This window comes from Gadus morhua, chromosome 13 (genome assembly GCF_902167405.1).
Source record: "Gadus morhua chromosome 13, gadMor3.0, whole genome shotgun sequence".
NCBI classification, from domain to species: domain Eukaryota; kingdom Metazoa; phylum Chordata; class Actinopteri; order Gadiformes; family Gadidae; genus Gadus; species Gadus morhua.
The window spans coordinates 15,789,462-15,809,968 of record NC_044060.1 but is presented as its reverse complement, the minus strand read 5'-3'; the positions used below and the strand labels follow the sequence as shown (position 1 = coordinate 15,809,968).

The following is a 20,507-nucleotide window of genomic DNA, read 5'->3' as shown; positions in this document are numbered from 1 at the left end:
TAACCTTTACGTGCTACTTGCTCAGTGAACACAATTCATTCATTTCTATGGAAGATTCCATAGAAAACCATTAAAAAATGAACACAGTTGTAATCGTTTTCTCCCCTCTTTGTGGGGAGAGTGTATGTGGAGTGAATTAGAGCCACATGAACATCAGATGTGTGTGTAATTGAATCTATTGTCCGCGGTTGTGTATCTGACTTGTTATTCTTCCGACAGGGAGAATCTGGCCCATCCGGCCCCAGCGGCGCTCCAGGTACCCGCGGTGCCCCTGTAAGTAATCCTTTTGTGCTGGACCCATCCGTGGTTCATTGAGCTACTCAGGTACCTGTGTAGATAGAGATAGAGTCAGAGGAAGGACTTCACCTGGCGTATCAAGTCCCTCATCTTTATCATGTCAACATAGGTTTTGCCCTGATTCGAAAGGACGTATCTCCACAAGCTATGCCACGTTTCAATGCGTGATTAAGAATCAGTTGAGATATGCGATTTACAATCAGTTGAGATGCGTGATTTGGAATCAGTTGGGATACGTGATTTAGAAGCAGTTGAGATGCGTGATTTATACCCAGTCGAGATGCGTGATTTATAATCAGTTGAGATACGTGATTTAGAATCTGTTGAGATACGGGACAGAGAAATCACATATTTCAATTTTCAACAGATTCTAAGTCTCAACATCAATGTTGAGATAAGTGATTTAGAATCAGGCGAAAACGTCTTTCTACAATAAATACTTTGACTTTGTCCCTTTCTGTGAGCATTATGGGATTTATACTGTGTAGCGCCACTGAGGATGACTCCTTATTCATGTCCCGCTGTCCTCTTGTTCTCAGGGCGACAGAGGTGAGACTGGCCCTCCCGGACCTGCTGGATTCGCTGGACCTCCTGTAAGTATCTGACTACCATAAAACCAGGCCCAAACAAACCTTACATATATACAAATATCATGTTTGAATTCCGGACCTAAGGTTCTGGGTTTGATTCCCTATATATGCAGAAGCTCATGTAGTTATCATTGATCAGGATGCCATCCCCCACTTGCTCCATGTTGTTCACACAACCACAGAAAAGGATCTAGCAAAGAGATATGAGTGATTGCTCTACAGTTTAGGGATAATATATTATCCCAATACAAATAGGCTTATGTCTATTGTTTTATTAATATCCCAAAAACCTCAAATCTAGCATCGATGTGGATCAGCTTTGATCCAACATGAAGGATGAGTGGAATGTTCAGAGTCCATCTGCTGGATGAGGAAACCCTGAACAAGCCTATGACAGAGTTTAAACTAAAATAGAAACAGAGGGAGGCCACAATCTGTTTGGTGTCAATATATAACGTCATGGAACCCCCTCCAGTCATTATGGTTAACATATAGAAACATAAGCTGAGCTATCCATTCTTATTGACATTACAGAATAAATAAATTATACAATAGTCTTCAAGTTTCTGTTTGTTTATCTTTGCTTTCACTTTATACGGCTGTGTTGAGATAGGGCTCCATTAAGAGCATTACTTTACACCTGGCATGGGCTACAGTGAGTCACTCCTTGTGTTGTCCTTTCCTTTTTAAAGATGCATCTCATTTCCACAATCTGTTTACCCCAAGCTCCTCGGGAGAGCAGCATTAGCGTTCAGTCTTGGTATTTGTTTCATGTCCCTTAGTGTCATCCATTATGTCCCTGGCAAGGAGCGAGGGACGACATCAAATAAATGTTTTGATTAGAAGCATCCTCCACTATGGATGTTAATCAAAAGATTGTATTATCCCATTTTCGTGAAGCTGGGACTCTGCATCATTGGATGTTTTTGTTATTTCATTTAAAAGTTTATTATTATTGAATAGATGCCAGAATGATAAACGTCTGAAGTTTTCCAATCACCTTGCTCTACTCTAGATTAGACTTGGCTCAATGTCTTAAACATGTCCCAAAGGTAGATTATAATCAGTCTTAACTTATATTCACAAACAATTTTCACACTGCAACAAGAGTTTGGCTTTGATTTGGAGAATTATTCTTTCTACCAGGCATTAGCTATCGCAATGTGAAATCAACAAACACTTGCTTATTGGATTGCTCAACATTTTATCACCATCATTTTAAATGCTAACAGAGTCTGTCATTATTACTAATCAATCCATCCATCAAATCAGTTGACAGGTTTGAGCAGGGAATACATTGCTGTACTTACGGGTAGATATAGAAAACTATTTAATAATTTGAATAATAGATACTTTGGTGGTTCTGTTAGAAATAGCACAATGAGCTTCTCATCCTAGGTCACAGTTAGTCATGACCATAAAGGTTGAAAGATCATGGTGGCTCCGCAGGTCTTTGCTGTGAACAATGACACACGTTAGAAGCCAAAATAAGAAAGTAAAGACTGAACCTTTTTTGCTGTTGTTCTTTTTTTGGTGTTTGTTTCCATAGCTATACTTTTACTTGTTTGTTGACTGTTTTGCATAACTCTTTGCACCCTCAGGGTACAGATGGCCAGCCTGGACTGAAGGGAGATCAGGGAGAAGGCGGACAAAAGGGTGACGCTGGAGCCCCTGGACCTCAAGGACCCTCTGGAGCCCCCGGACCTGCGGTGGGTCTCACTACTAGTACTGAAGCAGGCAGTCACCAACATGTCACTACCAGTACTGAAGCAGGCAGACACCAACATGTCACTACTAGTACTGAAGCAGGCAGTCACCAACATGTCACTACCAGTACTGAAGCAGGCAGACACCAACATGTCACTACCAGTACTGAAGCAGGCAGACACCAACATGTCACTACCAGTACTGAAGCAGGCAGTCACCAACATGTCACTACCAGTACTGAAGCAGGCAGACACCAACATGTCACTACCAGTACTGAAGCAGGCAGTCACCAACATGTCACTACCAGTACTGAAGCAGGCAGACACCAACATGTCACTACCAGTACTGAAGCAGGCAGACACCAACATGTCACTACCAGTACTGAAGCAGGCAGACACCAACATGTCACTACCAGTACTAGGAAAGCATGTTTTGTTTTTTTCTTGCATGTATTTGAACCTGCATTGTGTTTCTATTCCAGGGTCCTACTGGTGTTTCTGGACCTAAAGGTGCCCGTGGAGCTCAGGGACCCCCTGTAAGTATGAAGCCCCAGTGGAGCCCACGTTATTAAGTCATCAGAAATGACAGACGTGGAGTTTAGAATATAGTACCTGGCCTTAACGCCTCCCTCCTTCTGACAGGGTGCCACTGGTTTCCCGGGTGCTGCCGGCAGAGTCGGACCCCCTGGTCCTAATGTAAGTGAAGTCATGCTGCCACAACACACTCAGGACCGCCGCCATGGCGCTAGACGATGCCTTTCTCCGAAAGCTCACGACGAGGCCTCGAGCTTACCCTTGGTGCTCACTGTGCTGGACCTCGCGGTGCGCTCTCTCCTCAGGGTAACCCTGGAGGCTCCGGACCCGCAGGCCCTCCCGGTAAAGACGGACCCAAGGGCGTGAGGGGAGACGGCGGGCCGCCTGGTCGTCAGGGCGACGCCGGACTCCGCGGACCCGCCGGTACCTCTGGAGAGAAGGGAGACCCTGGCGAGGATGGTCCTAATGTAAGCGCCCGTCCCTCGCATGGCTCACAATGTCCTTCGTCGTCATCCTAGTGTCTCCTTGAGCTGCTAGGGCTCTCACCATGAAGGCGATGTGCCTCGAGTGGCGACGACCGCAGGTTCGATTCCCACCTGCGGTCCTATGCTTCGTTGTCTTTCCCTCTTTCGGTTTTTAACAATTTTCCAGTCTGTCATTAATGTTTTGTCCGTAAAGGGCTAACACAATCATAAGAATGTACAATTCTACAGAGGGCAACACACACATTCAACCAGAAAGTACCCACACACAATATGACCAATATCCGGAGACACAAACACACAGACACACATATCCACCCACAACTACACTTCTATTGAACACCTTTCAAATACTATGAAGATAACCCCCTGTTCCCTATTATCGACAATAGAAACACTCCCTGATGTGTTTATTTTCCATTCTCACAACCAGCTGTTCCTGTTTCTCTGTCAGTGCAAAGAGGCACTTTAGTTAGCCGGCGACAGCCACAGACCTTTATTTATGTTGTCCACAATCTCTCTGCTCATACGCTGAACTGTCAGTGTCCCATCATGCCCCATAATGGGTGACATACAGATAGGACGGGGGGGGGGGGGGGGGGGGAGCAGCAGCAGCAGGAGTTGACAGACAGCCTGATGGAGGAGATAGAGCAAAAGGAGACGGTGGGAAGGGGGAGGGGGAGGCTCTTTAAAGAAACCCGGCATGCACTCACCAGCCGCGATTAAATTACACAGCTTAGGAAAAACAGAAGACAGCAAAGGGACGAGGATGCAGTTCTTTCCCACTGCAGACCGCTCTGTGAGAGGGGGAAAAAGACTACAAAAATCAGGGCATCATAGCAGGGCTGATGACCAAATGTGACTCACAACGCAACCCAATGGTTGTACGCCACAGACAGGCAGTGTTCCTAGGATCAGTGGTCAGTGAGTGGATCTTGACAACCGCCTGCCAGAGTGTGCACCCCATCACCATGGAGATAAACAATGAGTGGGAATAATATAATTAATTATCTCCCACCTGGGTCTCCTTCATCGACCGCCTTTTAACCCTTGCCTTTTTTTGTTCTCCTCCTTTCCTCTCCCTTTGTATCACTCCTCTCTCCTTCTCGCAGGGCCCCGACGGCCCCCCAGGGCCACCGGGTCTGTCCGGGACACGTGGTATCGTGGGTCTGCCTGGACAGCGTGGAGAGAGAGGCTTCCCCGGCCTGCCTGGACCATCTGTGAGTGTTACCCCCGTCAAATCGCCCTCATACTCATCCCAACGAAAATACAAATTCACAGCAGTACCCCGTCAGGTGCTGACAATCAACAGCGATAACTATCAGAGCGGAAGAAGCCATTCCCTCGACAGGAACATCAGAGAAGGATTCTTATTTTGGATGGGTTGAACAACTTCCATATCGAATACTTTTGATTAAAATGTAAATACTTCACTCTGGATTATCCCCTTTATCTGACTATTCAGCCATAATCAAACAAAGGTGTGTATGTAAATAATAATGTTTTTAAGGCACGTCTTTTTCATGTTATGGCGATTAGTATGATTCGCCCCTGTTTGGTTCACTTTAAACTCTGCACCGGTCTGAGTCCTTAACACCCCCCTGCGGCCCCCCTCTCTCTCAAGGGTGAGCCTGGTAAGCAAGGAGCTCCCGGTGGTAGTGGGGACCGTGGACCCCCCGGACCTGTGGGACCCCCCGGACTCACAGGACCTGCTGGAGAGCCCGGCCGAGAGGTAAGACAGTGAAGACCAAATTCAGAGTGCACACCAAACTCAGACCGGCCGGCTAGAATGAATTTTTTTTTTTTCACTTTTAGCATGAATTGCTAAAAGTGGGGCAATGTGAAGGAATGATGGGTCCAGTTCCGCATGGATTTTCTGTCACGGATGATAATTAATTGATGTGCACACATTATTTTCCAGCCTTTTGTAAGGCAAAGTATTTCATCTGCAGTAATATTGAAATGATGAACCAGCAGTGAATCCAAATTGGAATCATACGCAAAAATAACCAATCATCATAACAAATCATCATTATCTCAGAAATAGTATTACCCTGAAAGATAATACAATTGCATAACATTACCATTAGCTTTCAGAAAGAAGTTTCTCAGATCTAGTACATTACTATTGTAGTACTTTGCCTTCATTGTTTCAGTGGACACATTGAAATACCTTTCTAGTTAAACTAGGATCTATCAGTTCTAATAGTCAACATCAGAGATATAAGAATGCTTTCTCATCATAAGCCAGTACTAAAACCACAAATGCTCAATCATATCATTCTGCCATCCCATAGGGCAACCCTGGATCTGATGGACCCCCTGGTAGAGATGGATCTCCTGGAATCAAGGTGAACCCCTCACCTTCATGTGTCTATATAATCTGTTCATGATCCTGCATGGTAAACTATTTAAATGAAGTGAGTCCTCAGTTAGTCACTACAGCATTCATTAGTGATTGATATGTAATCCTGTGGGGGCCACCAGGGTCAGAAATTAACAGGAGCTCAGGGGGCCTTTCGTCCTGAAATAAGGATGCTATTGGCTTTTAAACGCCCCCATAAAAAAAAAGTAAACTTCAGTATTTTGCTCTGTATGTGCAAAGCAGGTCCTCTTTTATTTTACATTAAAGATATTGAATGTTGTTCAGCAAGCAAGGTATCACACAACATTTGATCAAACTGCCCTGGGAACGTTCCAAAAGGCCCTAAAATGTATTACCCAGGGGCAAAAGACCCCTGTTTAAAACAGTTTGTTTTCTGCCCTTGTGGACACACCGGTGTTGTTGTCGTACCTGCACCTTGTTCTCCACGCCTGACTCTACCACTGTGTTGTGATCTCAGGGTGACCGTGGCAACACAGGTCCCGTGGGCGCCCCAGGAGCGCCGGGCTCCACCGGGGCATCCGGTCCAGTGGGCCCCACCGGGAAGCAGGGAGACCGAGGAGAGTCTGTGAGTACCCGGAGGAGCTCATCCCCTTCATTCAATGCAATGGAGCTGTACACAGACGCGATCTACTGTCCAGTGGGGGACGTCACATTATCAAGGAGAACTCCATCGCAAGGACAGCAGAACGCCCATTTCAGAATACCGAAAATTGCGTCCAGTGCATGAAATCAGACTATTATATTTTAGATCATTCCGATTTTATTCCACCGTAGAGAAAAATAGAGACAACGCATGAATAGTGACTTTTTTTTACGTGATAGTAGAATAGTAGAAAGTATCAAGGATGATGAAATGTCACAACAACACTGTTACCTGCTGGTTTCACCATCGCCTCTTCCTCGCTTCTCCTCAGGGAGCGCAAGGACCTTCTGGCCCTGCCGGACCTGCTGGAGCCAGAGGAATGGCTGTGAGTACACACACAAACACACACACACACACAGACCAACATGCCGGTACCCAACAACTGGTGCACCAGATAAATCCTTGTGAGTTAAAGTTGGCGTTAGCAAAACTGATAACTAAGTTACAGATAACATACTACGTATTTTGTATCCATGTCTGGGTATTCGATGTACACCGACCAGGTCCCGATGTGTGTGTTCCTAGGGACCCCAAGGCCCACGTGGAGACAAGGGAGAGGCAGGAGAGTCTGGTGAGAGGGGACAGAAGGGACACCGAGGATTCACCGGTCTCCAAGGTCTGCCCGGACCTCCGGTAAGTCCCAAACCACCAACCTTTCTATTGGTCTCCGGATACTTTTGACATTAATGTAGATATTGGAACCTACCAATGATACCCTCATATCATCATCAACATCGACATCAGCATCAGCGCCATCCTCATCTTGTCCCCCCTAGGGTCAAGCTGGAGACCAGGGAGCCACCGGACCAGCCGGACCCTCAGGAGCCAGAGTGAGTAACGGCTCCGATCAGTGTTTTCCTTTGAGGTCGAGGTTCGTCAGAGGACAAATTTAAGATCCTCTTGTTTTTGTTCTGCTTGTTCTCGTAGGGACCCCCCGGACCTGTTGGCCCTGCTGGAAAGGACGGTTCTAACGGTATGCCTGGACCCATCGGACCCCCTGGACCCCGCGGCCGGTCTGGAGAGTCTGGTCCATCTGTAAGTGTCCTCTGACCCGAACCCCTGGGTCTCATTGATGCCTAGAACAGGATCAACAGAAATGTGTTTAATCTGTGGTTCAGGTCCCTCAGTTTTGAAGAGGATGCATCCTTGGACTATGGATGTTGACGCACAGTGACCCAATGTGTTAATGTATTCAATGTATGAGATAAAGACACATTGCGTGTTCTCAAAATATACATACAGTGTCTTCACTCAGCTTGATGAGGATTTTATGGATGATTACCAACGTCTATCCGTATTATTTAAGTATCCCATAGTCTGAACAAATCCTATGGCGTACATTACGCTCAATACTTTATCTTGACACGTAAAGTAAACAATAATAAAACATCTCAGAACAAAGCCGTGAACAATATATCCCTGAGCTTCCATTGAATGACCTTCACAGGTCTGAACCGTGCTTTAACCTTTAACCTCCTCTGTCCCTTCTCTCTCTCTCCCTCTCTCTCTCTCCCTCTCTCTCTCTCTCTCTCTCTCTCTCTCTCTCTCTCTCTCTCACTTTAGGGACCCCCCGGAAACGCCGGCCCCCCTGGTCCCCCCGGCCCACCCGGCCCCGGCATCGACATGTCCGCCTTCGCGGGCCTGTCCCAGACGGAGAAGTCCCACGACCCCATGAGGTACATGAGGGCCGACCAGGCCGCCGGCAACCTGCGCCAGCACGACGCCGAGGTGGACGCCACGCTCAAGTCCCTCAACAACCAGATCGAGAACATCCGCAGCCCCGAGGGCTCCAAGAAGAACCCGGCCCGCACCTGCAGGGACCTCAAGCTGTGCCACCCCGACTGGAAGAGCGGTGAGTGGCTCCACTGAAGCGGCCCTGAGTGCGCAGCGAGGGGTGCGAGGCGCATCCTCGCACCTCTGACACAACAGGGATTCGGAAGGCCACGATGTGCCACGGATAATCACATGTCGCATGTTTGTTGTTTTGCATTTTGTGTTCATGAAAGATACTAGAGTATATACTACTATACTGTACTATATACACGCATGCATTGAGTAGTTTAAGACATTTCTAGGTGTATCATTGCGTGTAAAAGCTAATGTGTTGTGACAGTCTCTTTCGATAATGTTTTCAATTATTTTGTGCACCTTTTATCATTGCTCTTATGTGTATACGGACACATTTTCGTATTTATTTGCATTAGCTTTATTATTTTATTGTTTTTATCTCTTTTGTTTTTCTACTACTGTCCTGTACCAGAATTCCTGTGTGGGATAAAGACAAGTATAGTAAAGTAGGTAAACTAATCATCCGTTCTTTGTGCAGGAGAGTACTGGATCGACCCCAACCAGGGCTGCACCATCGACGCCATCAAAGTGTTCTGCAACATGGAGACGGGCGAGTCCTGTGTCCACCCCAAGCCCGCCAGCATCCCCCGCAAGAACTGGTGGTCCAACAAGAGCAAGGACCGCAAGCACGTCTGGTTCGGAGAGACCATGAACGGAGGATTCCACGTGAGTGACACTGTGACGCCCAGACCTCCATGCTGGGCACAACGACACAAGACACAAACAGTTAGTGTGTATAAGGTGTGAGTGTTGCTAGGATGTGTGATTGTTGGGGGGTGTTTCTGTAAGTGCTTGAGGGAATAGGAGGATGAAAACAACCAACTCCATCTTAATCCTACTGTGACAGTTAAAGCTCATGATTTCCTAAGACGAACGGAGTCACAATGTCGGATTACTACTTGCCTTTGAGCAAGACATTAACACATGCAGCGGGTCCCCAGGTACAGAATTATAGCGGCCCACTGATCATCATCCAAAGACACTTAAAGAAGTCATTCCTAAAAATAAACAGTGTCAGCCAAGGGGAAAAAGCGTCAGAAAAAGGCTGTCAAATTCCGACCACTTTTCACACATTTTCTTCACACTTGTCTCCTCCACCCCCCACCTCCACCCCCCACCCCCACATCCACGCCGCCCCGCCTCCGCCCGCCCCGCGCAGTTCAGCTACGGCGACGACAGCCTGGCGCCCAACACGGCCGCCATCCAGATGACCTTCCTGCGGCTGCTGTCCACCGAGGCGTCCCAGAACCTCACCTACCACTGCAGGAACAGCGTGGCCTACCTGGACGCCGCCACGGGCAACCTGAAGAAGGCGCTGCTGCTGCAGGGCTCCAACGACGTGGAGATCAGAGCCGAGGGCAACAGCCGCTTCACCTACAGCGTCATGGAGGACGGATGCACGGTGAGGACGGAGGAGCTGCTCACACACACACACACATGCACGCGCGCTCACGCTCGCACACATACGCTCCCACACACACCGAGTTGTCTTACGGGTTTTCTGTTGAACCTAAGGCAGGGTTTTCAGAATGCATAAATAAGTGGTGAACAATACAGTACAGATTGACACTGTATTGACCGGTGTCAATTACCTTTTCACTTGAATGTTTTTTAAGATGTTGAAATTGATCGCTGATCGATCGGTTCAACCACACAGTCACATTCCGACATATGACCTTGACGTCCTTCCCGTTGTTTGCGGAGGCAGCTCGTGTCAGCACTCTGGATTGGAAATGAATGGGGGTCGGCCCTTTCGTACTGCTTTTCCTTACATCGGTAGAACCGATGTAGATATACTTAGAGTTTGATTGCAGTTACAGGCTGATTCTATTGCTGTGTTTTGGTAGTTGAGCCAGTCTCCCTTTCCAACTCTTTTGACTGCCACAGAGTCGGATAGTTATTCGTACATTAACCTTTAGCTGAATCATACTTCGTGCGATAATTTTAAACACACTAAATCCTGAGATGACCTTCAGCGATCTGCTTTGGGTCTGCTGCAGCCGGGCCTTCAAAAAAATGTGAAAGCCACTCTCATACACCGTGTACTCTGGCACTCACATGGACACCCTCCCCTTATGTCCCTCTCCTTACAGAAACACACAGGGCAGTGGGGCAAGACTGTGATCGAGTACCGATCGCAGAAGACCTCCCGCCTGCCCCTGGTGGACATTGCTCCCATGGATATCGGTGGAGCAGATCAGGAGTTTGGTGTGGATGTGGGAGCAGTCTGCTTCTTGTAAGAAGCACGAGGGATCCAAAGATGAGCGACGAAGCGGAAATTGGACGAAAAAAACAAAAAAATGAGAAGAACGCGCTTCGAAATGAGGAGGAGAGGAACGAGAAAGATCAAGGCCCTCTTTTTATTTTATTTTTAAACTGGACTTTTTTTTTCTAAGTAAAAAAAAGTGCTTTTTCCAGTCGTACTCCATAGGATACCTGCACTGAATGGCACCCGGCAAACGACATCTGTGATTCATCCAACATTGCCTGCAGTCTAATCAACTCTTATGGACACCCAGGGACCCCACCCCCACACCTCTCCTACCTACCCTGGGTGATCAGTAAGCCCCCCCCCCCCCCCCCCCCCCCCCCCCCACCCAAACCCCCACCGCCTAGAAGGAGGAATACCAAGGAGAACGAGGGAACATGCCAGGGAACTACAGAGAGAGAAACAGAAAGGTGATTGTTGGTGCTATTTATTTATTGTTTAGGTCCGGGTCCCAGGTGTGTTAGGACTGAGCATGCCACCAAATCAAAAAGAATACAAGAAAGATGGGAAAAAAACAAACAAACGTGCTCACAGCTTCATATTAAAGAAAGAAGGCCCCTATATTCCCTGCTGCTGTCCTATTTCCTAATCTCTTCATCCTAAACTCCGTCTTTCTCTCTCTCTCTCCTTCTCTCTCCTTCAGCATATCCACTAAAACAAACATATCTTCTTTTTCGTAAAAACAAAAGAATCTGGCAATGTTTATTAAATGCAGGTGTTTTTATTTCTGCCACCAGTGTGTATCAGAAGGCGATTGTGTATTATAATAAAGTCAATGGTGCTATTGTTTTAAAACAGTCTGTATTTTTTAACAACCAGATGCTGATATGTAGCTACATGAATGTTGTATGTGTGTATACACATGCATACATATGTACATACATGTATACACATATATAGAAAGAAAGTACATTTTATACCGGGATTTTATATTTCAGTTTGATAAATGTTGCTGTCAAAAAATCCTAAAAACAAAGACGACCAATTCGGAAATGATTCCTTCATTAAATTACATTTGTTTATTTCCTATATTTGTAATATTTTTTTATATTTTAAAGCTACCTCACACCAAGAGCAAAAAGAAAAAAGTAAGAAATTTGGCTTATTTCACACAAATTTCAATGGGACCCGTGTTGTGCAACAGCCTGATTGCAAGAGCCCCTCTACCATGACCTTCGACCCCATCCACTTCCTTCCATCAACCCCTAGCGGTCACCTCACACAAGAAGCCTCCTCGGCCTTGGCACGCAGAATCACAGTGAGAGGCCTCTGGATGAAACCCAGTCGCTCATTGTAACGCAATCCAGTGCTTCCCCAAAGAGAAGGGAGCACCCTATTGGCCAGGGCACAGGGTGCATTTGTGTGAGGTTGTGTATATTCTTATTATTAATAATAGTATTATTATTAATAATAATAGCATTATTATGATGATGACGATGATGATGGTGATCATGACATTGTTTTTGTTACGTTTTGATTAATGTAAATTGGAAATAAAAGACAAAAACAAGTGATGGACTGAAGTGACTTTTCTTTGCTATCCCTGCATTTTTTAATTTTAAAGGGAAGGAATTGGTGTAGCTTTTTACAGGAGGTTAAACATAAAGCTGCCCTTAAGATGCATGTTACCTCCATTAAGGGTCTTTCTGGGGTGGCCGATCTGCACTTTTTAAGGGCTCAGGGCATTCAAGCAGTCAGAGCACTTGGATTGAGTCCAAAGATGGTGGGGATGGAAGTCGAAGCAGGACTGAAGGATATCTTATACCTGATGCATGTTTTCTTTCTGTTTATATTGGAGTGAGGTACTGTGAAAGAGTAAAAAAACACAGCCGTGCTGATGACTATGGTCCACACACTTTGCTTCCATCTTTATTTCATCATACATATTTCTTTATGTAAATTTAATTTAATGGCAGCTAAGCAATAAAAAAAAGCATCACAATGGACTAAAGCAGGCCGTGTGTTGAATATCATGGATATTCTGGTTTTTTTTTCCAATTCATTTATTATTTTGTGTGAAATTGCTTTCCGAAGCAATTGGATTTTTTATTCTGAACAACAAAACAATAAAATACCCTCAGCTCCTTGACCGACCATGTATGCTTGACAAGATTTGGATCTCCCAAACTTGACCTCACCTCTGTTTTACACCCTGGACTGCAGTTAAACCATTTACCGTGACAGTAATATTGTTGTGTCTACTTATTACTAATTCATAGTAAATGTTCATCTAAACAACAACACCAACTTCCACGGCCAAGCAACTTGCTGTCTTTACTTGAATGCAGAAAAAAAACAGCACATATAGGACAGGAACATTGTATACATAAACTATGATCCTAAATAGAAGACTTGTACCAATCCAGTTCACCACATAGGACAATGGAATAGAGAGTTGCTCTGCTACATTTGCTAACACGTTGTAAAGGGTGTAACTGTACACAACTATTAGTTCATCACCTGATAGAGAGACCTGACGCGACATGCAAGCGATCACCGTCCTGCAAAACACCCTTTGAGACATTTGTATTAACATTGGAATGCCAAAGGCCATCAAAAGATTTGTCAGTGCCTGGCCGAGTATGAAAGTATATAGAATAGTATTGATGTTATGTTATGCAATTTACCAATTTTAATTAAACCAGTGTTGATGTAAGTGCAATTAAAAAAGATAGATATAGATATAGATATAGATATATCTATATAAATATAATCTGTAATATCAAATAAAGATTGTGTAAAGTTAAGTTTATGAGAGAATATCATTCATTGGTGATAACTCACGACAGAAAGAATAAGGCTTTGGGAAAAATGTGTGTCAACAAAACCAAGAAAGACCAATTGGTAGTTCCACTCAGTGCAGCTCATAAATAACTGTACTCAGGGGATTAATTATGATTTCCATTAGCAGAGAGACACTCAATTATAAAGACCTTGTTAATATTGCCTCCAAAGATGGCAATAATTGAACCATTTCTAAATGTGGTCTTAATTTGAATAAAGCTGTAAGGATGGCAAGCTGCAGATTCTCCTTCAAAACAATGACAGCTGATTTGCTACAGCTTTGTCTGAACATAATTCACAATCCTGAGTGGCTTTCCAAAATGTACATTAAACTCATTTGAAAATACATGACTAGCCTGATGACCTTGAAATTAAAAAATATATTGAAATAATAAATGAGGTAAACAATAAAATATTCACAAGCAGCAAAAAATCATCAGTGAATTTAACGAGGTAAAACCTTCAGCTTACTGCAGGTCTATGTTCTTAAAGGTTGTCGTAATGAGAAAAAACTCCTCCTTTTAGTTCTTGGCCAAAACAATGCCTGCTGTTGTTTAAATTAATCTTGCTGCTACCGACAGGCCATCCCCCCCAGCGCATCCCATTCACCTACCCTGAACACCTCCAAATCAGCGTCCGGTCTCCCTGTATGGGTGTCTGTGTGTGAGGCACTTTCGGTCCATTTCATCCTCTTGTAAAGGTGCTTGTTGGCGGTCAGTGAGCCAGAACAGCGGACGTACGGTTGGCTCAACGCTGGGAGATTAAAGGACAAGCCGCGTGCAAAGAAGAAAGGAACGGACCAAAAGGAAAAAGGGAGGAATCGATCACGCAGCTGCTAAAAGGCTGTTTGCTAAGATCTCACCAATTCTCATGTGAAAAGGGAGTCTGTCTTTCACCGGGAAATTATGAAATGTAATTTAAAACAACAGCACATGAGCAATTTATCTTGACAACAAAAGAAAACCCCTGTGGGCACCATAGAAACAGTCTAAAGGGCAAATTCATGTCTTGCCTGCCAAGTCAACTGGACTGGTTCCATCCAAATAGGAGAGGCTGAAGATATCAGCATTCCCCAGAATCCTTGGATCAATCCCAATCGTTCCAACCCCCTCCACCCCCGCCGGGTTTGGCCTAGAACCCGGTGCTCAGCGTGTCCGTCTCCGTGGGGACCTTCTTCGGGCTGGGCAGACTCTTCAGGTACTCCAGGTGCCTCCGGGACTCGGCCTGGTTCTGCCTCACGTAGTACACCACGTACACGATCACCATGAAGAACCACACGAACATGGTGACCAGCATGGCCACGTCGGTGGTCTTGCGCTGCATGCTGCAGAAGTTCACCCCGGCGTCCAGCAGCTTGACCAGCGGCTGGCCCGCGTGCTCCCCCTGCTGCTGCGCCCCTGGGGGCTCCTCCCAGCGGCTCCCCTCCCCGCCTCCCCCGCCGCGCACCGAGGTCTCGCACACGATGCCGTTGACCGTCTCGGGCTCCAGGTTGAGCGCCTCCACCAGCTCCTGCAGGGCGCAGTCGCAGTGCCACGGGTTGTGGAAGAGCCGCGTCTTGGCGCGCGTGGCCCCAAAGTCCTGCCGGCTGGCGCGCCTCAGCTGGTTGTGGGACAGGTCCAGCAGCCGCAGCTCGGGCCCCAGGTGGCGCAGGGCCCCCGACGCCAGCGTCTCCATGCGGTTGTGCGACAGGTAGAGGTCCCGCAGGAGGGGCAGCTCGGCGAAGGCGGCCTCGGGCACCAGCCGGATGTAGTTGTTCTCCAGGTGCAGGGCCACGGTCTCCGCCGGAAGGCCGGACGGGACCTCGGCCAGGCCCGCGTCGGAGCACCACACCGTGGCCGTGTCCCAGTCACAGCGGCACTTCTCGGGGCACGGGTCGTCGGCGGTGAGGGGGCGCCAGGCCGCGGAGGACAGGAGGAAGGAGCACAGCAGCCAGAATGAGGTTGGGGACGCTGGGCTACGTTGGCCAGCGGTCCCAGCGGCGCCGTCACATCTCTCCTCGCTCCAGCCCGTCGGCATCGCCTCACCATAGCACCCGGCCGAGGTCCAGGGTCTGATCACACACACTCACTACACACAGACACGTGCGTGTCTGTGTGTGCGTGCTGAGCCTGTCGAAGAGGGAACGTGTAGTCAGGAGTGGTAACGAGGAGACATTTTGTCTCTCTCCATAACACACACACACACACACACACACACACACACACACACACACACGCACGCACACTCACAGTAATGCTCCTACTTATTCTCACTGGCATAACATAAGGCTCACACTGTGAACTACATCTGAATGAAGGATGATTGAGATTGTTTCTGTGTGATTCACAAGTTCCTGAATATAATACATATTTTTGAGGCAGTGAGATAGACAGTGCAATGTTCAGATCTATTTGAAAAACAGATGAATACAATCGCTGTTTAATGGTAGAAGAACACAAGCCACAATTAACTGTTCACAATCAATACTGAACCTTTTGTACATTTTTCTTAGTATGAATCATTTCGTCATCATAATCTTTACTTAAAATGAAAAAAAAAAAAAAGTCAGACATGGCCATTATTAATCATCAGCCAATGACGGGATGGGAGCAGCAACTTCAACTGTTCCCCATAATTGAATGATTTAGAAAGGTTCTCCATTATGGTCATGGATTACCTTGATATATGTGAGGGATGTTGGATCGATAGCCAAATTGGTCATTGACACACCATTGCAGACAAGAACATTCATCATTCCTGTCTCCTTCTGTGTCAATATATAATATATGGCACTTGCGTTGAGCCTCTTCTGTTCTTTGGTATCCACGTTTGGAGCAAAGCATTGATAAGCAACTCTTAGCAAAGGCTCATCCAGTTAGTCTTCCTTTAAAATGTAGGTTCATGTTCATCATTTTCACATTTAGAGGAAATGTATGCCCGTCATTTCACTGGGTTGTAGTTTTCAAATACAGACAGACCTGCTAAATATTAAGGCTACATCGAATCACTAATTACAGAGCTCAAATTGTATAAAAAGATCAGAGCATGTCTTTTTTGCTAATCTGTATATATATATCAAGTTGCCAGATATCAAAAATATGCTGCTGCTGTTTCTATCTCATTTCAGCTGTCCGACCACAGCATGACCTACATTTTGTTGATCGTTATATTATTTCACTCCACTGCCTGCCATTCATCAACACATGAGATAGCCTAAACACCGATCCAATCCAAATTCCCTCTGACATTTATTTTGTTACTCACGTTTCCCTTTTTTTTGCCTTACTACATGAGTTAGGCCTATACAGATTATGAATTCATGCATCACTTATGATGATTAATTAATGGTCTCAAACTCACGAGTGTACATCCTTAAGACCACGAGTAAAGTGCAGGACAGATGGTCACTCCACAATCTCAGAAGGGAGAAAGGACCAACTCACGAAGAGACTGCATTTAAATGTCGTACACAATGAATTTACCATTTCTTATTTTGTTTCCCATTTAACTACAACCACACAAATCATTTTAAAGCTACAAATTCTGGATACAAATGACGGTGTTCGCATTCTTTATACTTGTTTTGAACATATTGACATTCAATTCACCCATGAGGAAAAACACAGCCAGTGCGCATAGACTGTAATGAAAACAGCGAGGAAACTTTGAACGACGGTATAAACGTAACGTTCCTTATTTATTTTATAAAGTTATTATAGCGGTAATGTGTTATTTATCGTGTATATGTAACCGTTAAATATACACGATAAATAACACGTTAAGGTGAAACTTATACATAAGGGAGAAGTGTTTCTAATCAATTACCTGCAGAAGCCCGTTGTCCTCAAGTTGACATCCAGTGACGACCAATTAGACCGTCTCTCTCTCCTCCCAGTCGGTCGGATATATTAGACAAGTCCGAGATGGAACCGAGCTAAACAAGCTTATTTGAAATATAGACCCTCGGTTGCGATGTCTGTTTTATTATTGCCACGTTAGAGACCCTGAGTTGTGTCATCTCTTAGTCAAAGCCAGCAAGACACTTGCCAACACTGCCTAGAAGGGGACGTCTCTCAATCCCCTCCCTCTCTCGCTCGCTCGCTCCCTCTCACCTCGCGCTCTCTCTCAAACCTCACCTCGCGCTCTCTCACCCTCCTGCATGTCATCCTGCACACACACGCACAACAGTGTTGTTGTGCGCGTGTTTTAAATTTACAATGGAAAATATTGCCCCCTCTGTTTTATTAAACCTCGTTTCCGACTAATGTAATACAATTTTAGTTAATATAAGATTTATAATATGCACACGCACTCACGAGAACACAAACACAAATAAATGCTTAAGATTGACAGAAACACCCTGAGGACATGTGCTTCCTTCCTCTACCTGCCTGCTCCTGCAGCCTATGAGTTTGAATTTATATGCGCCCAACTGTCTAGGCGCGGAGAGCTTGGGACAGGTCCGACTGTCAGCACGATGACCCACATTATCTCTCCTCCATCAATGTGTCCTGCTGCTGCCATCCACATTACCGCCTAGGAACAGAATACAACCTGGCTTTTCGTACTTTTGACGAACTTCTTTTCTAGTAGTTAAAGTTTCTGCGAGTCTTCTTGTCCCTGTTGATAGTGAAATAGTGAAATAGTGATTTGTGATGGTGACTATTTGGAATCTGTTGAAAAGGATCCATAAAGGACAGTCGGGAAGGCAACCATATCTCATTGTGGATAAAGCACACAATTACATGTATTGTGTACATATCTGCCCAATGAAATGAGACAAAACCAGAGTGAGATCTACAAAAAATAACAATCGATCAATTTGAAATATAGAATTTACAACAAGTGGTATTGCCCTCTGTATGACTCGTTAACGCAAACAAGAACTACTATTCATGCAAATTTCATGACAGCAAACAATTTGAACAATTAGTGCCTGAGTCACCGCATGGGAACGGGACAGTAATAGAGAGCCCACTCCATCAGGAAACGCCCACCTCAATGACAGCTGGTCGCAGAGCCATCATGTCCTCTAGAAGCTTCTGGGGTGGACACCAGGCTCTCAGCAAACATGGGGGGGGGGGCGAAGAATCTAGCATAAGAAGATGATGATTTGACAGCCCCGGGCAGAAACCTTTTTCCTCACAAGATGTGGAGTGGGAAAACTGACTGTGACTGTGTCAGTCTGTGATCGTCTATAAAAAGATGATCTAGAGAGTGACAAGAAAAAAATATAGACAGCGAGAGAGAGACACAGACAGAGAGTGAGAAAGAGATGAAAATAGAGAGTGTGAATGTGCAGTGGAGGCGATAATACCCGGGGGGCTGAATCCACTAACAAAAGGGCAGACTGGGGGAAGGTGTTCCAATGTAATGCTCGCAAGCCATTTTATTCCACAGGATGGCCAACCGGGACGCCGAAACGACCTACTCTACAAGATCAACGCAAAAGCACTGCTCGGTTGCATCTGTCATTCAAATCTATTGGTCAACTGGAAGAGAACACAAAAACGGTCTCTTGACCAGATGGCAGGAAGCTTGTTTCAGTGTGCAGTGTATTTCACGACACAGCCTGGAAGCAGCTATGCTAACAAGTGCTGTACAAACAGAACTCAGAACTCCAGAACTCCTGCTCTTGGGGCAGTGAAAAATGCTGACCAAAATGTGTCACAATGCAACACCTTCTGGAAGGTATGCAGTAATATGGTTTGTCAAGCTTGTGGCTTGAACTGAAATGACATTTGCTGGAAAAGCAGTGTTATACAATACTTAAACATCCACATTACTTAATAATTTCTTCAACATTTTATTTCCATGCCATGAATGCCACCCTGGGTTTGTACGACTCAAGTCCTGTCCTTATCAGATCAGAGGGAGGAGATTAAAACATGGTCAGCAACATGTGACTAGCACCAGGATTGTGTCATACCTCCATTCCAGTTGATTAGATCGAGAGCTTGGCTCGAATCCAACCAAAACCACATGAATACCAATAATGCTGAAACTGGAGTGTGTAGACCTACTTGTACAAGATGGAGGGACAGGCGCAAATGGTGTGTGTGTGTGTGTGTGTGTGTGTGTGTGTGTGTGTGTGTGTGTGTGTGTGTGTGTGTGTGTGTGCGTCTGGACTGGTGAAAGGCTTTCCATCAAGCGAGGATATACTCCTTTCACGACAGTTAAATCAACGTTTGCCTTGAGCAAAATGACAGACGAAGATTTTTCGTGCATCTGAAAACGCTACAGGCCCAAATGGTCTGGAGAGTGGTTCTGTATTACCTCGAGAAGGAATAGCAGTAATCACGAGCCGTTTCGATAAGGGGTTTCTGTGTTGGGCAGCATGGGGGAGGAAGGAACAGCTTGTGAAGGGCCATCAAAAGACTGGATGCTGAGCAGCTCTGACAGATGTAATTAACAATGAAATGAAACAATTAGCTGCCTGCTTCGACATTGGCTCACTGATGAGTTTTGCACAACGAGGGAATAAAAAAGAAGGGGGCTAAACAATGAAATTACCGAGCAATTATGCACAGTAGTAATGGGGTGAGCATCTGGGAGGAGACACAAAATTGCGACCTCAAAAGATGGCGGAATATTGTGGCACGTTTAATACGGCAATCAATGAGTGTTCACCCACTTCATTAAGTGTAAATTAAATGAACCGTTCTTCTCATATACTAAAATATAATATGGCAGACAAGTAGAATCGCCTCTTCGTGCCAATGAGAAATGTATTTCTCTGGATTAATCACGGTTGACTATTGCTGCTTTGATGTGGGGGGCTTTGAAACACGCTCGTGTCTGGACTGTCTCCATTAGTGTCGGCACGATGAAAGTATGGATCAAATTAAAGCAAACCTCGGAGCGTAGAGCCTAGAGCTCATCTTTTGGTTCCACCCCTTATGAGGATTAATGCAGAGATATTGAGTATTCAGTTAAGTTTAATTATATGTATACATTTTGGGGGGGGGTTAAATTACAACTACGGCAGG

General features: G+C 45.6%; 2 protein-coding genes across 3 annotated transcripts in view; one reads left to right on the top strand and one right to left on the bottom strand.

Annotated features, from left to right (window-relative positions):
• col2a1b (collagen, type II, alpha 1b) overlaps positions 1 to 10,830 on the top strand; it is a 42,696-nt gene extending 31,866 nt beyond the window's left edge. For both annotated transcript variants that reach the window (XM_030375167.1, XM_030375168.1), the window contains 18 exons: positions 220 to 273; positions 837 to 890; positions 2,489 to 2,596; positions 3,076 to 3,129; positions 3,236 to 3,289; positions 3,433 to 3,594; positions 4,722 to 4,829; positions 5,234 to 5,341; positions 5,907 to 5,960; positions 6,453 to 6,560; positions 6,910 to 6,963; positions 7,164 to 7,271; positions 7,415 to 7,468; positions 7,566 to 7,673; positions 8,202 to 8,490; positions 8,965 to 9,152; positions 9,646 to 9,888; positions 10,580 to 10,830. In XM_030375167.1, the coding sequence (XP_030231027.1) occupies positions 220 to 273; positions 837 to 890; positions 2,489 to 2,596; positions 3,076 to 3,129; positions 3,236 to 3,289; positions 3,433 to 3,594; positions 4,722 to 4,829; positions 5,234 to 5,341; positions 5,907 to 5,960; positions 6,453 to 6,560; positions 6,910 to 6,963; positions 7,164 to 7,271; positions 7,415 to 7,468; positions 7,566 to 7,673; positions 8,202 to 8,490; positions 8,965 to 9,152; positions 9,646 to 9,888; positions 10,580 to 10,726 (2,055 nt within the window). In that variant the 3' untranslated portion in view covers positions 10,727 to 10,830. The remainder of the gene's footprint in view (positions 1 to 219; positions 274 to 836; positions 891 to 2,488; positions 2,597 to 3,075; positions 3,130 to 3,235; positions 3,290 to 3,432; positions 3,595 to 4,721; positions 4,830 to 5,233; positions 5,342 to 5,906; positions 5,961 to 6,452; positions 6,561 to 6,909; positions 6,964 to 7,163; positions 7,272 to 7,414; positions 7,469 to 7,565; positions 7,674 to 8,201; positions 8,491 to 8,964; positions 9,153 to 9,645; positions 9,889 to 10,579) is intronic.
• A 336-nt stretch (positions 10,831 to 11,166) lies between these two features.
• Positions 11,167 to 17,743, bottom strand: LOC115557391 (leucine-rich repeat-containing protein 3). Its single transcript, XM_030375166.1, has 2 exons — positions 17,344 to 17,743; positions 11,167 to 15,647 (listed from the first exon to the last, which is right to left on the bottom strand). The coding sequence occupies exon 2, from the start codon at positions 15,553 to 15,555 to the stop codon at positions 14,671 to 14,673; it is 885 nt and encodes a 294-aa protein (XP_030231026.1). The 5' UTR covers positions 15,556 to 15,647; positions 17,344 to 17,743; the 3' UTR covers positions 11,167 to 14,670.
• Positions 17,744 to 20,507: the final 2,764 nt, after the last annotated feature.

Coding starts and splice junctions, on each gene's coding strand:
- LOC115557391 (XM_030375166.1), bottom strand. CDS start 15,555: ATGCCGACGGGCTGGAGCGAGGAGAGATGTGACGGCGCCGCTGGGACC.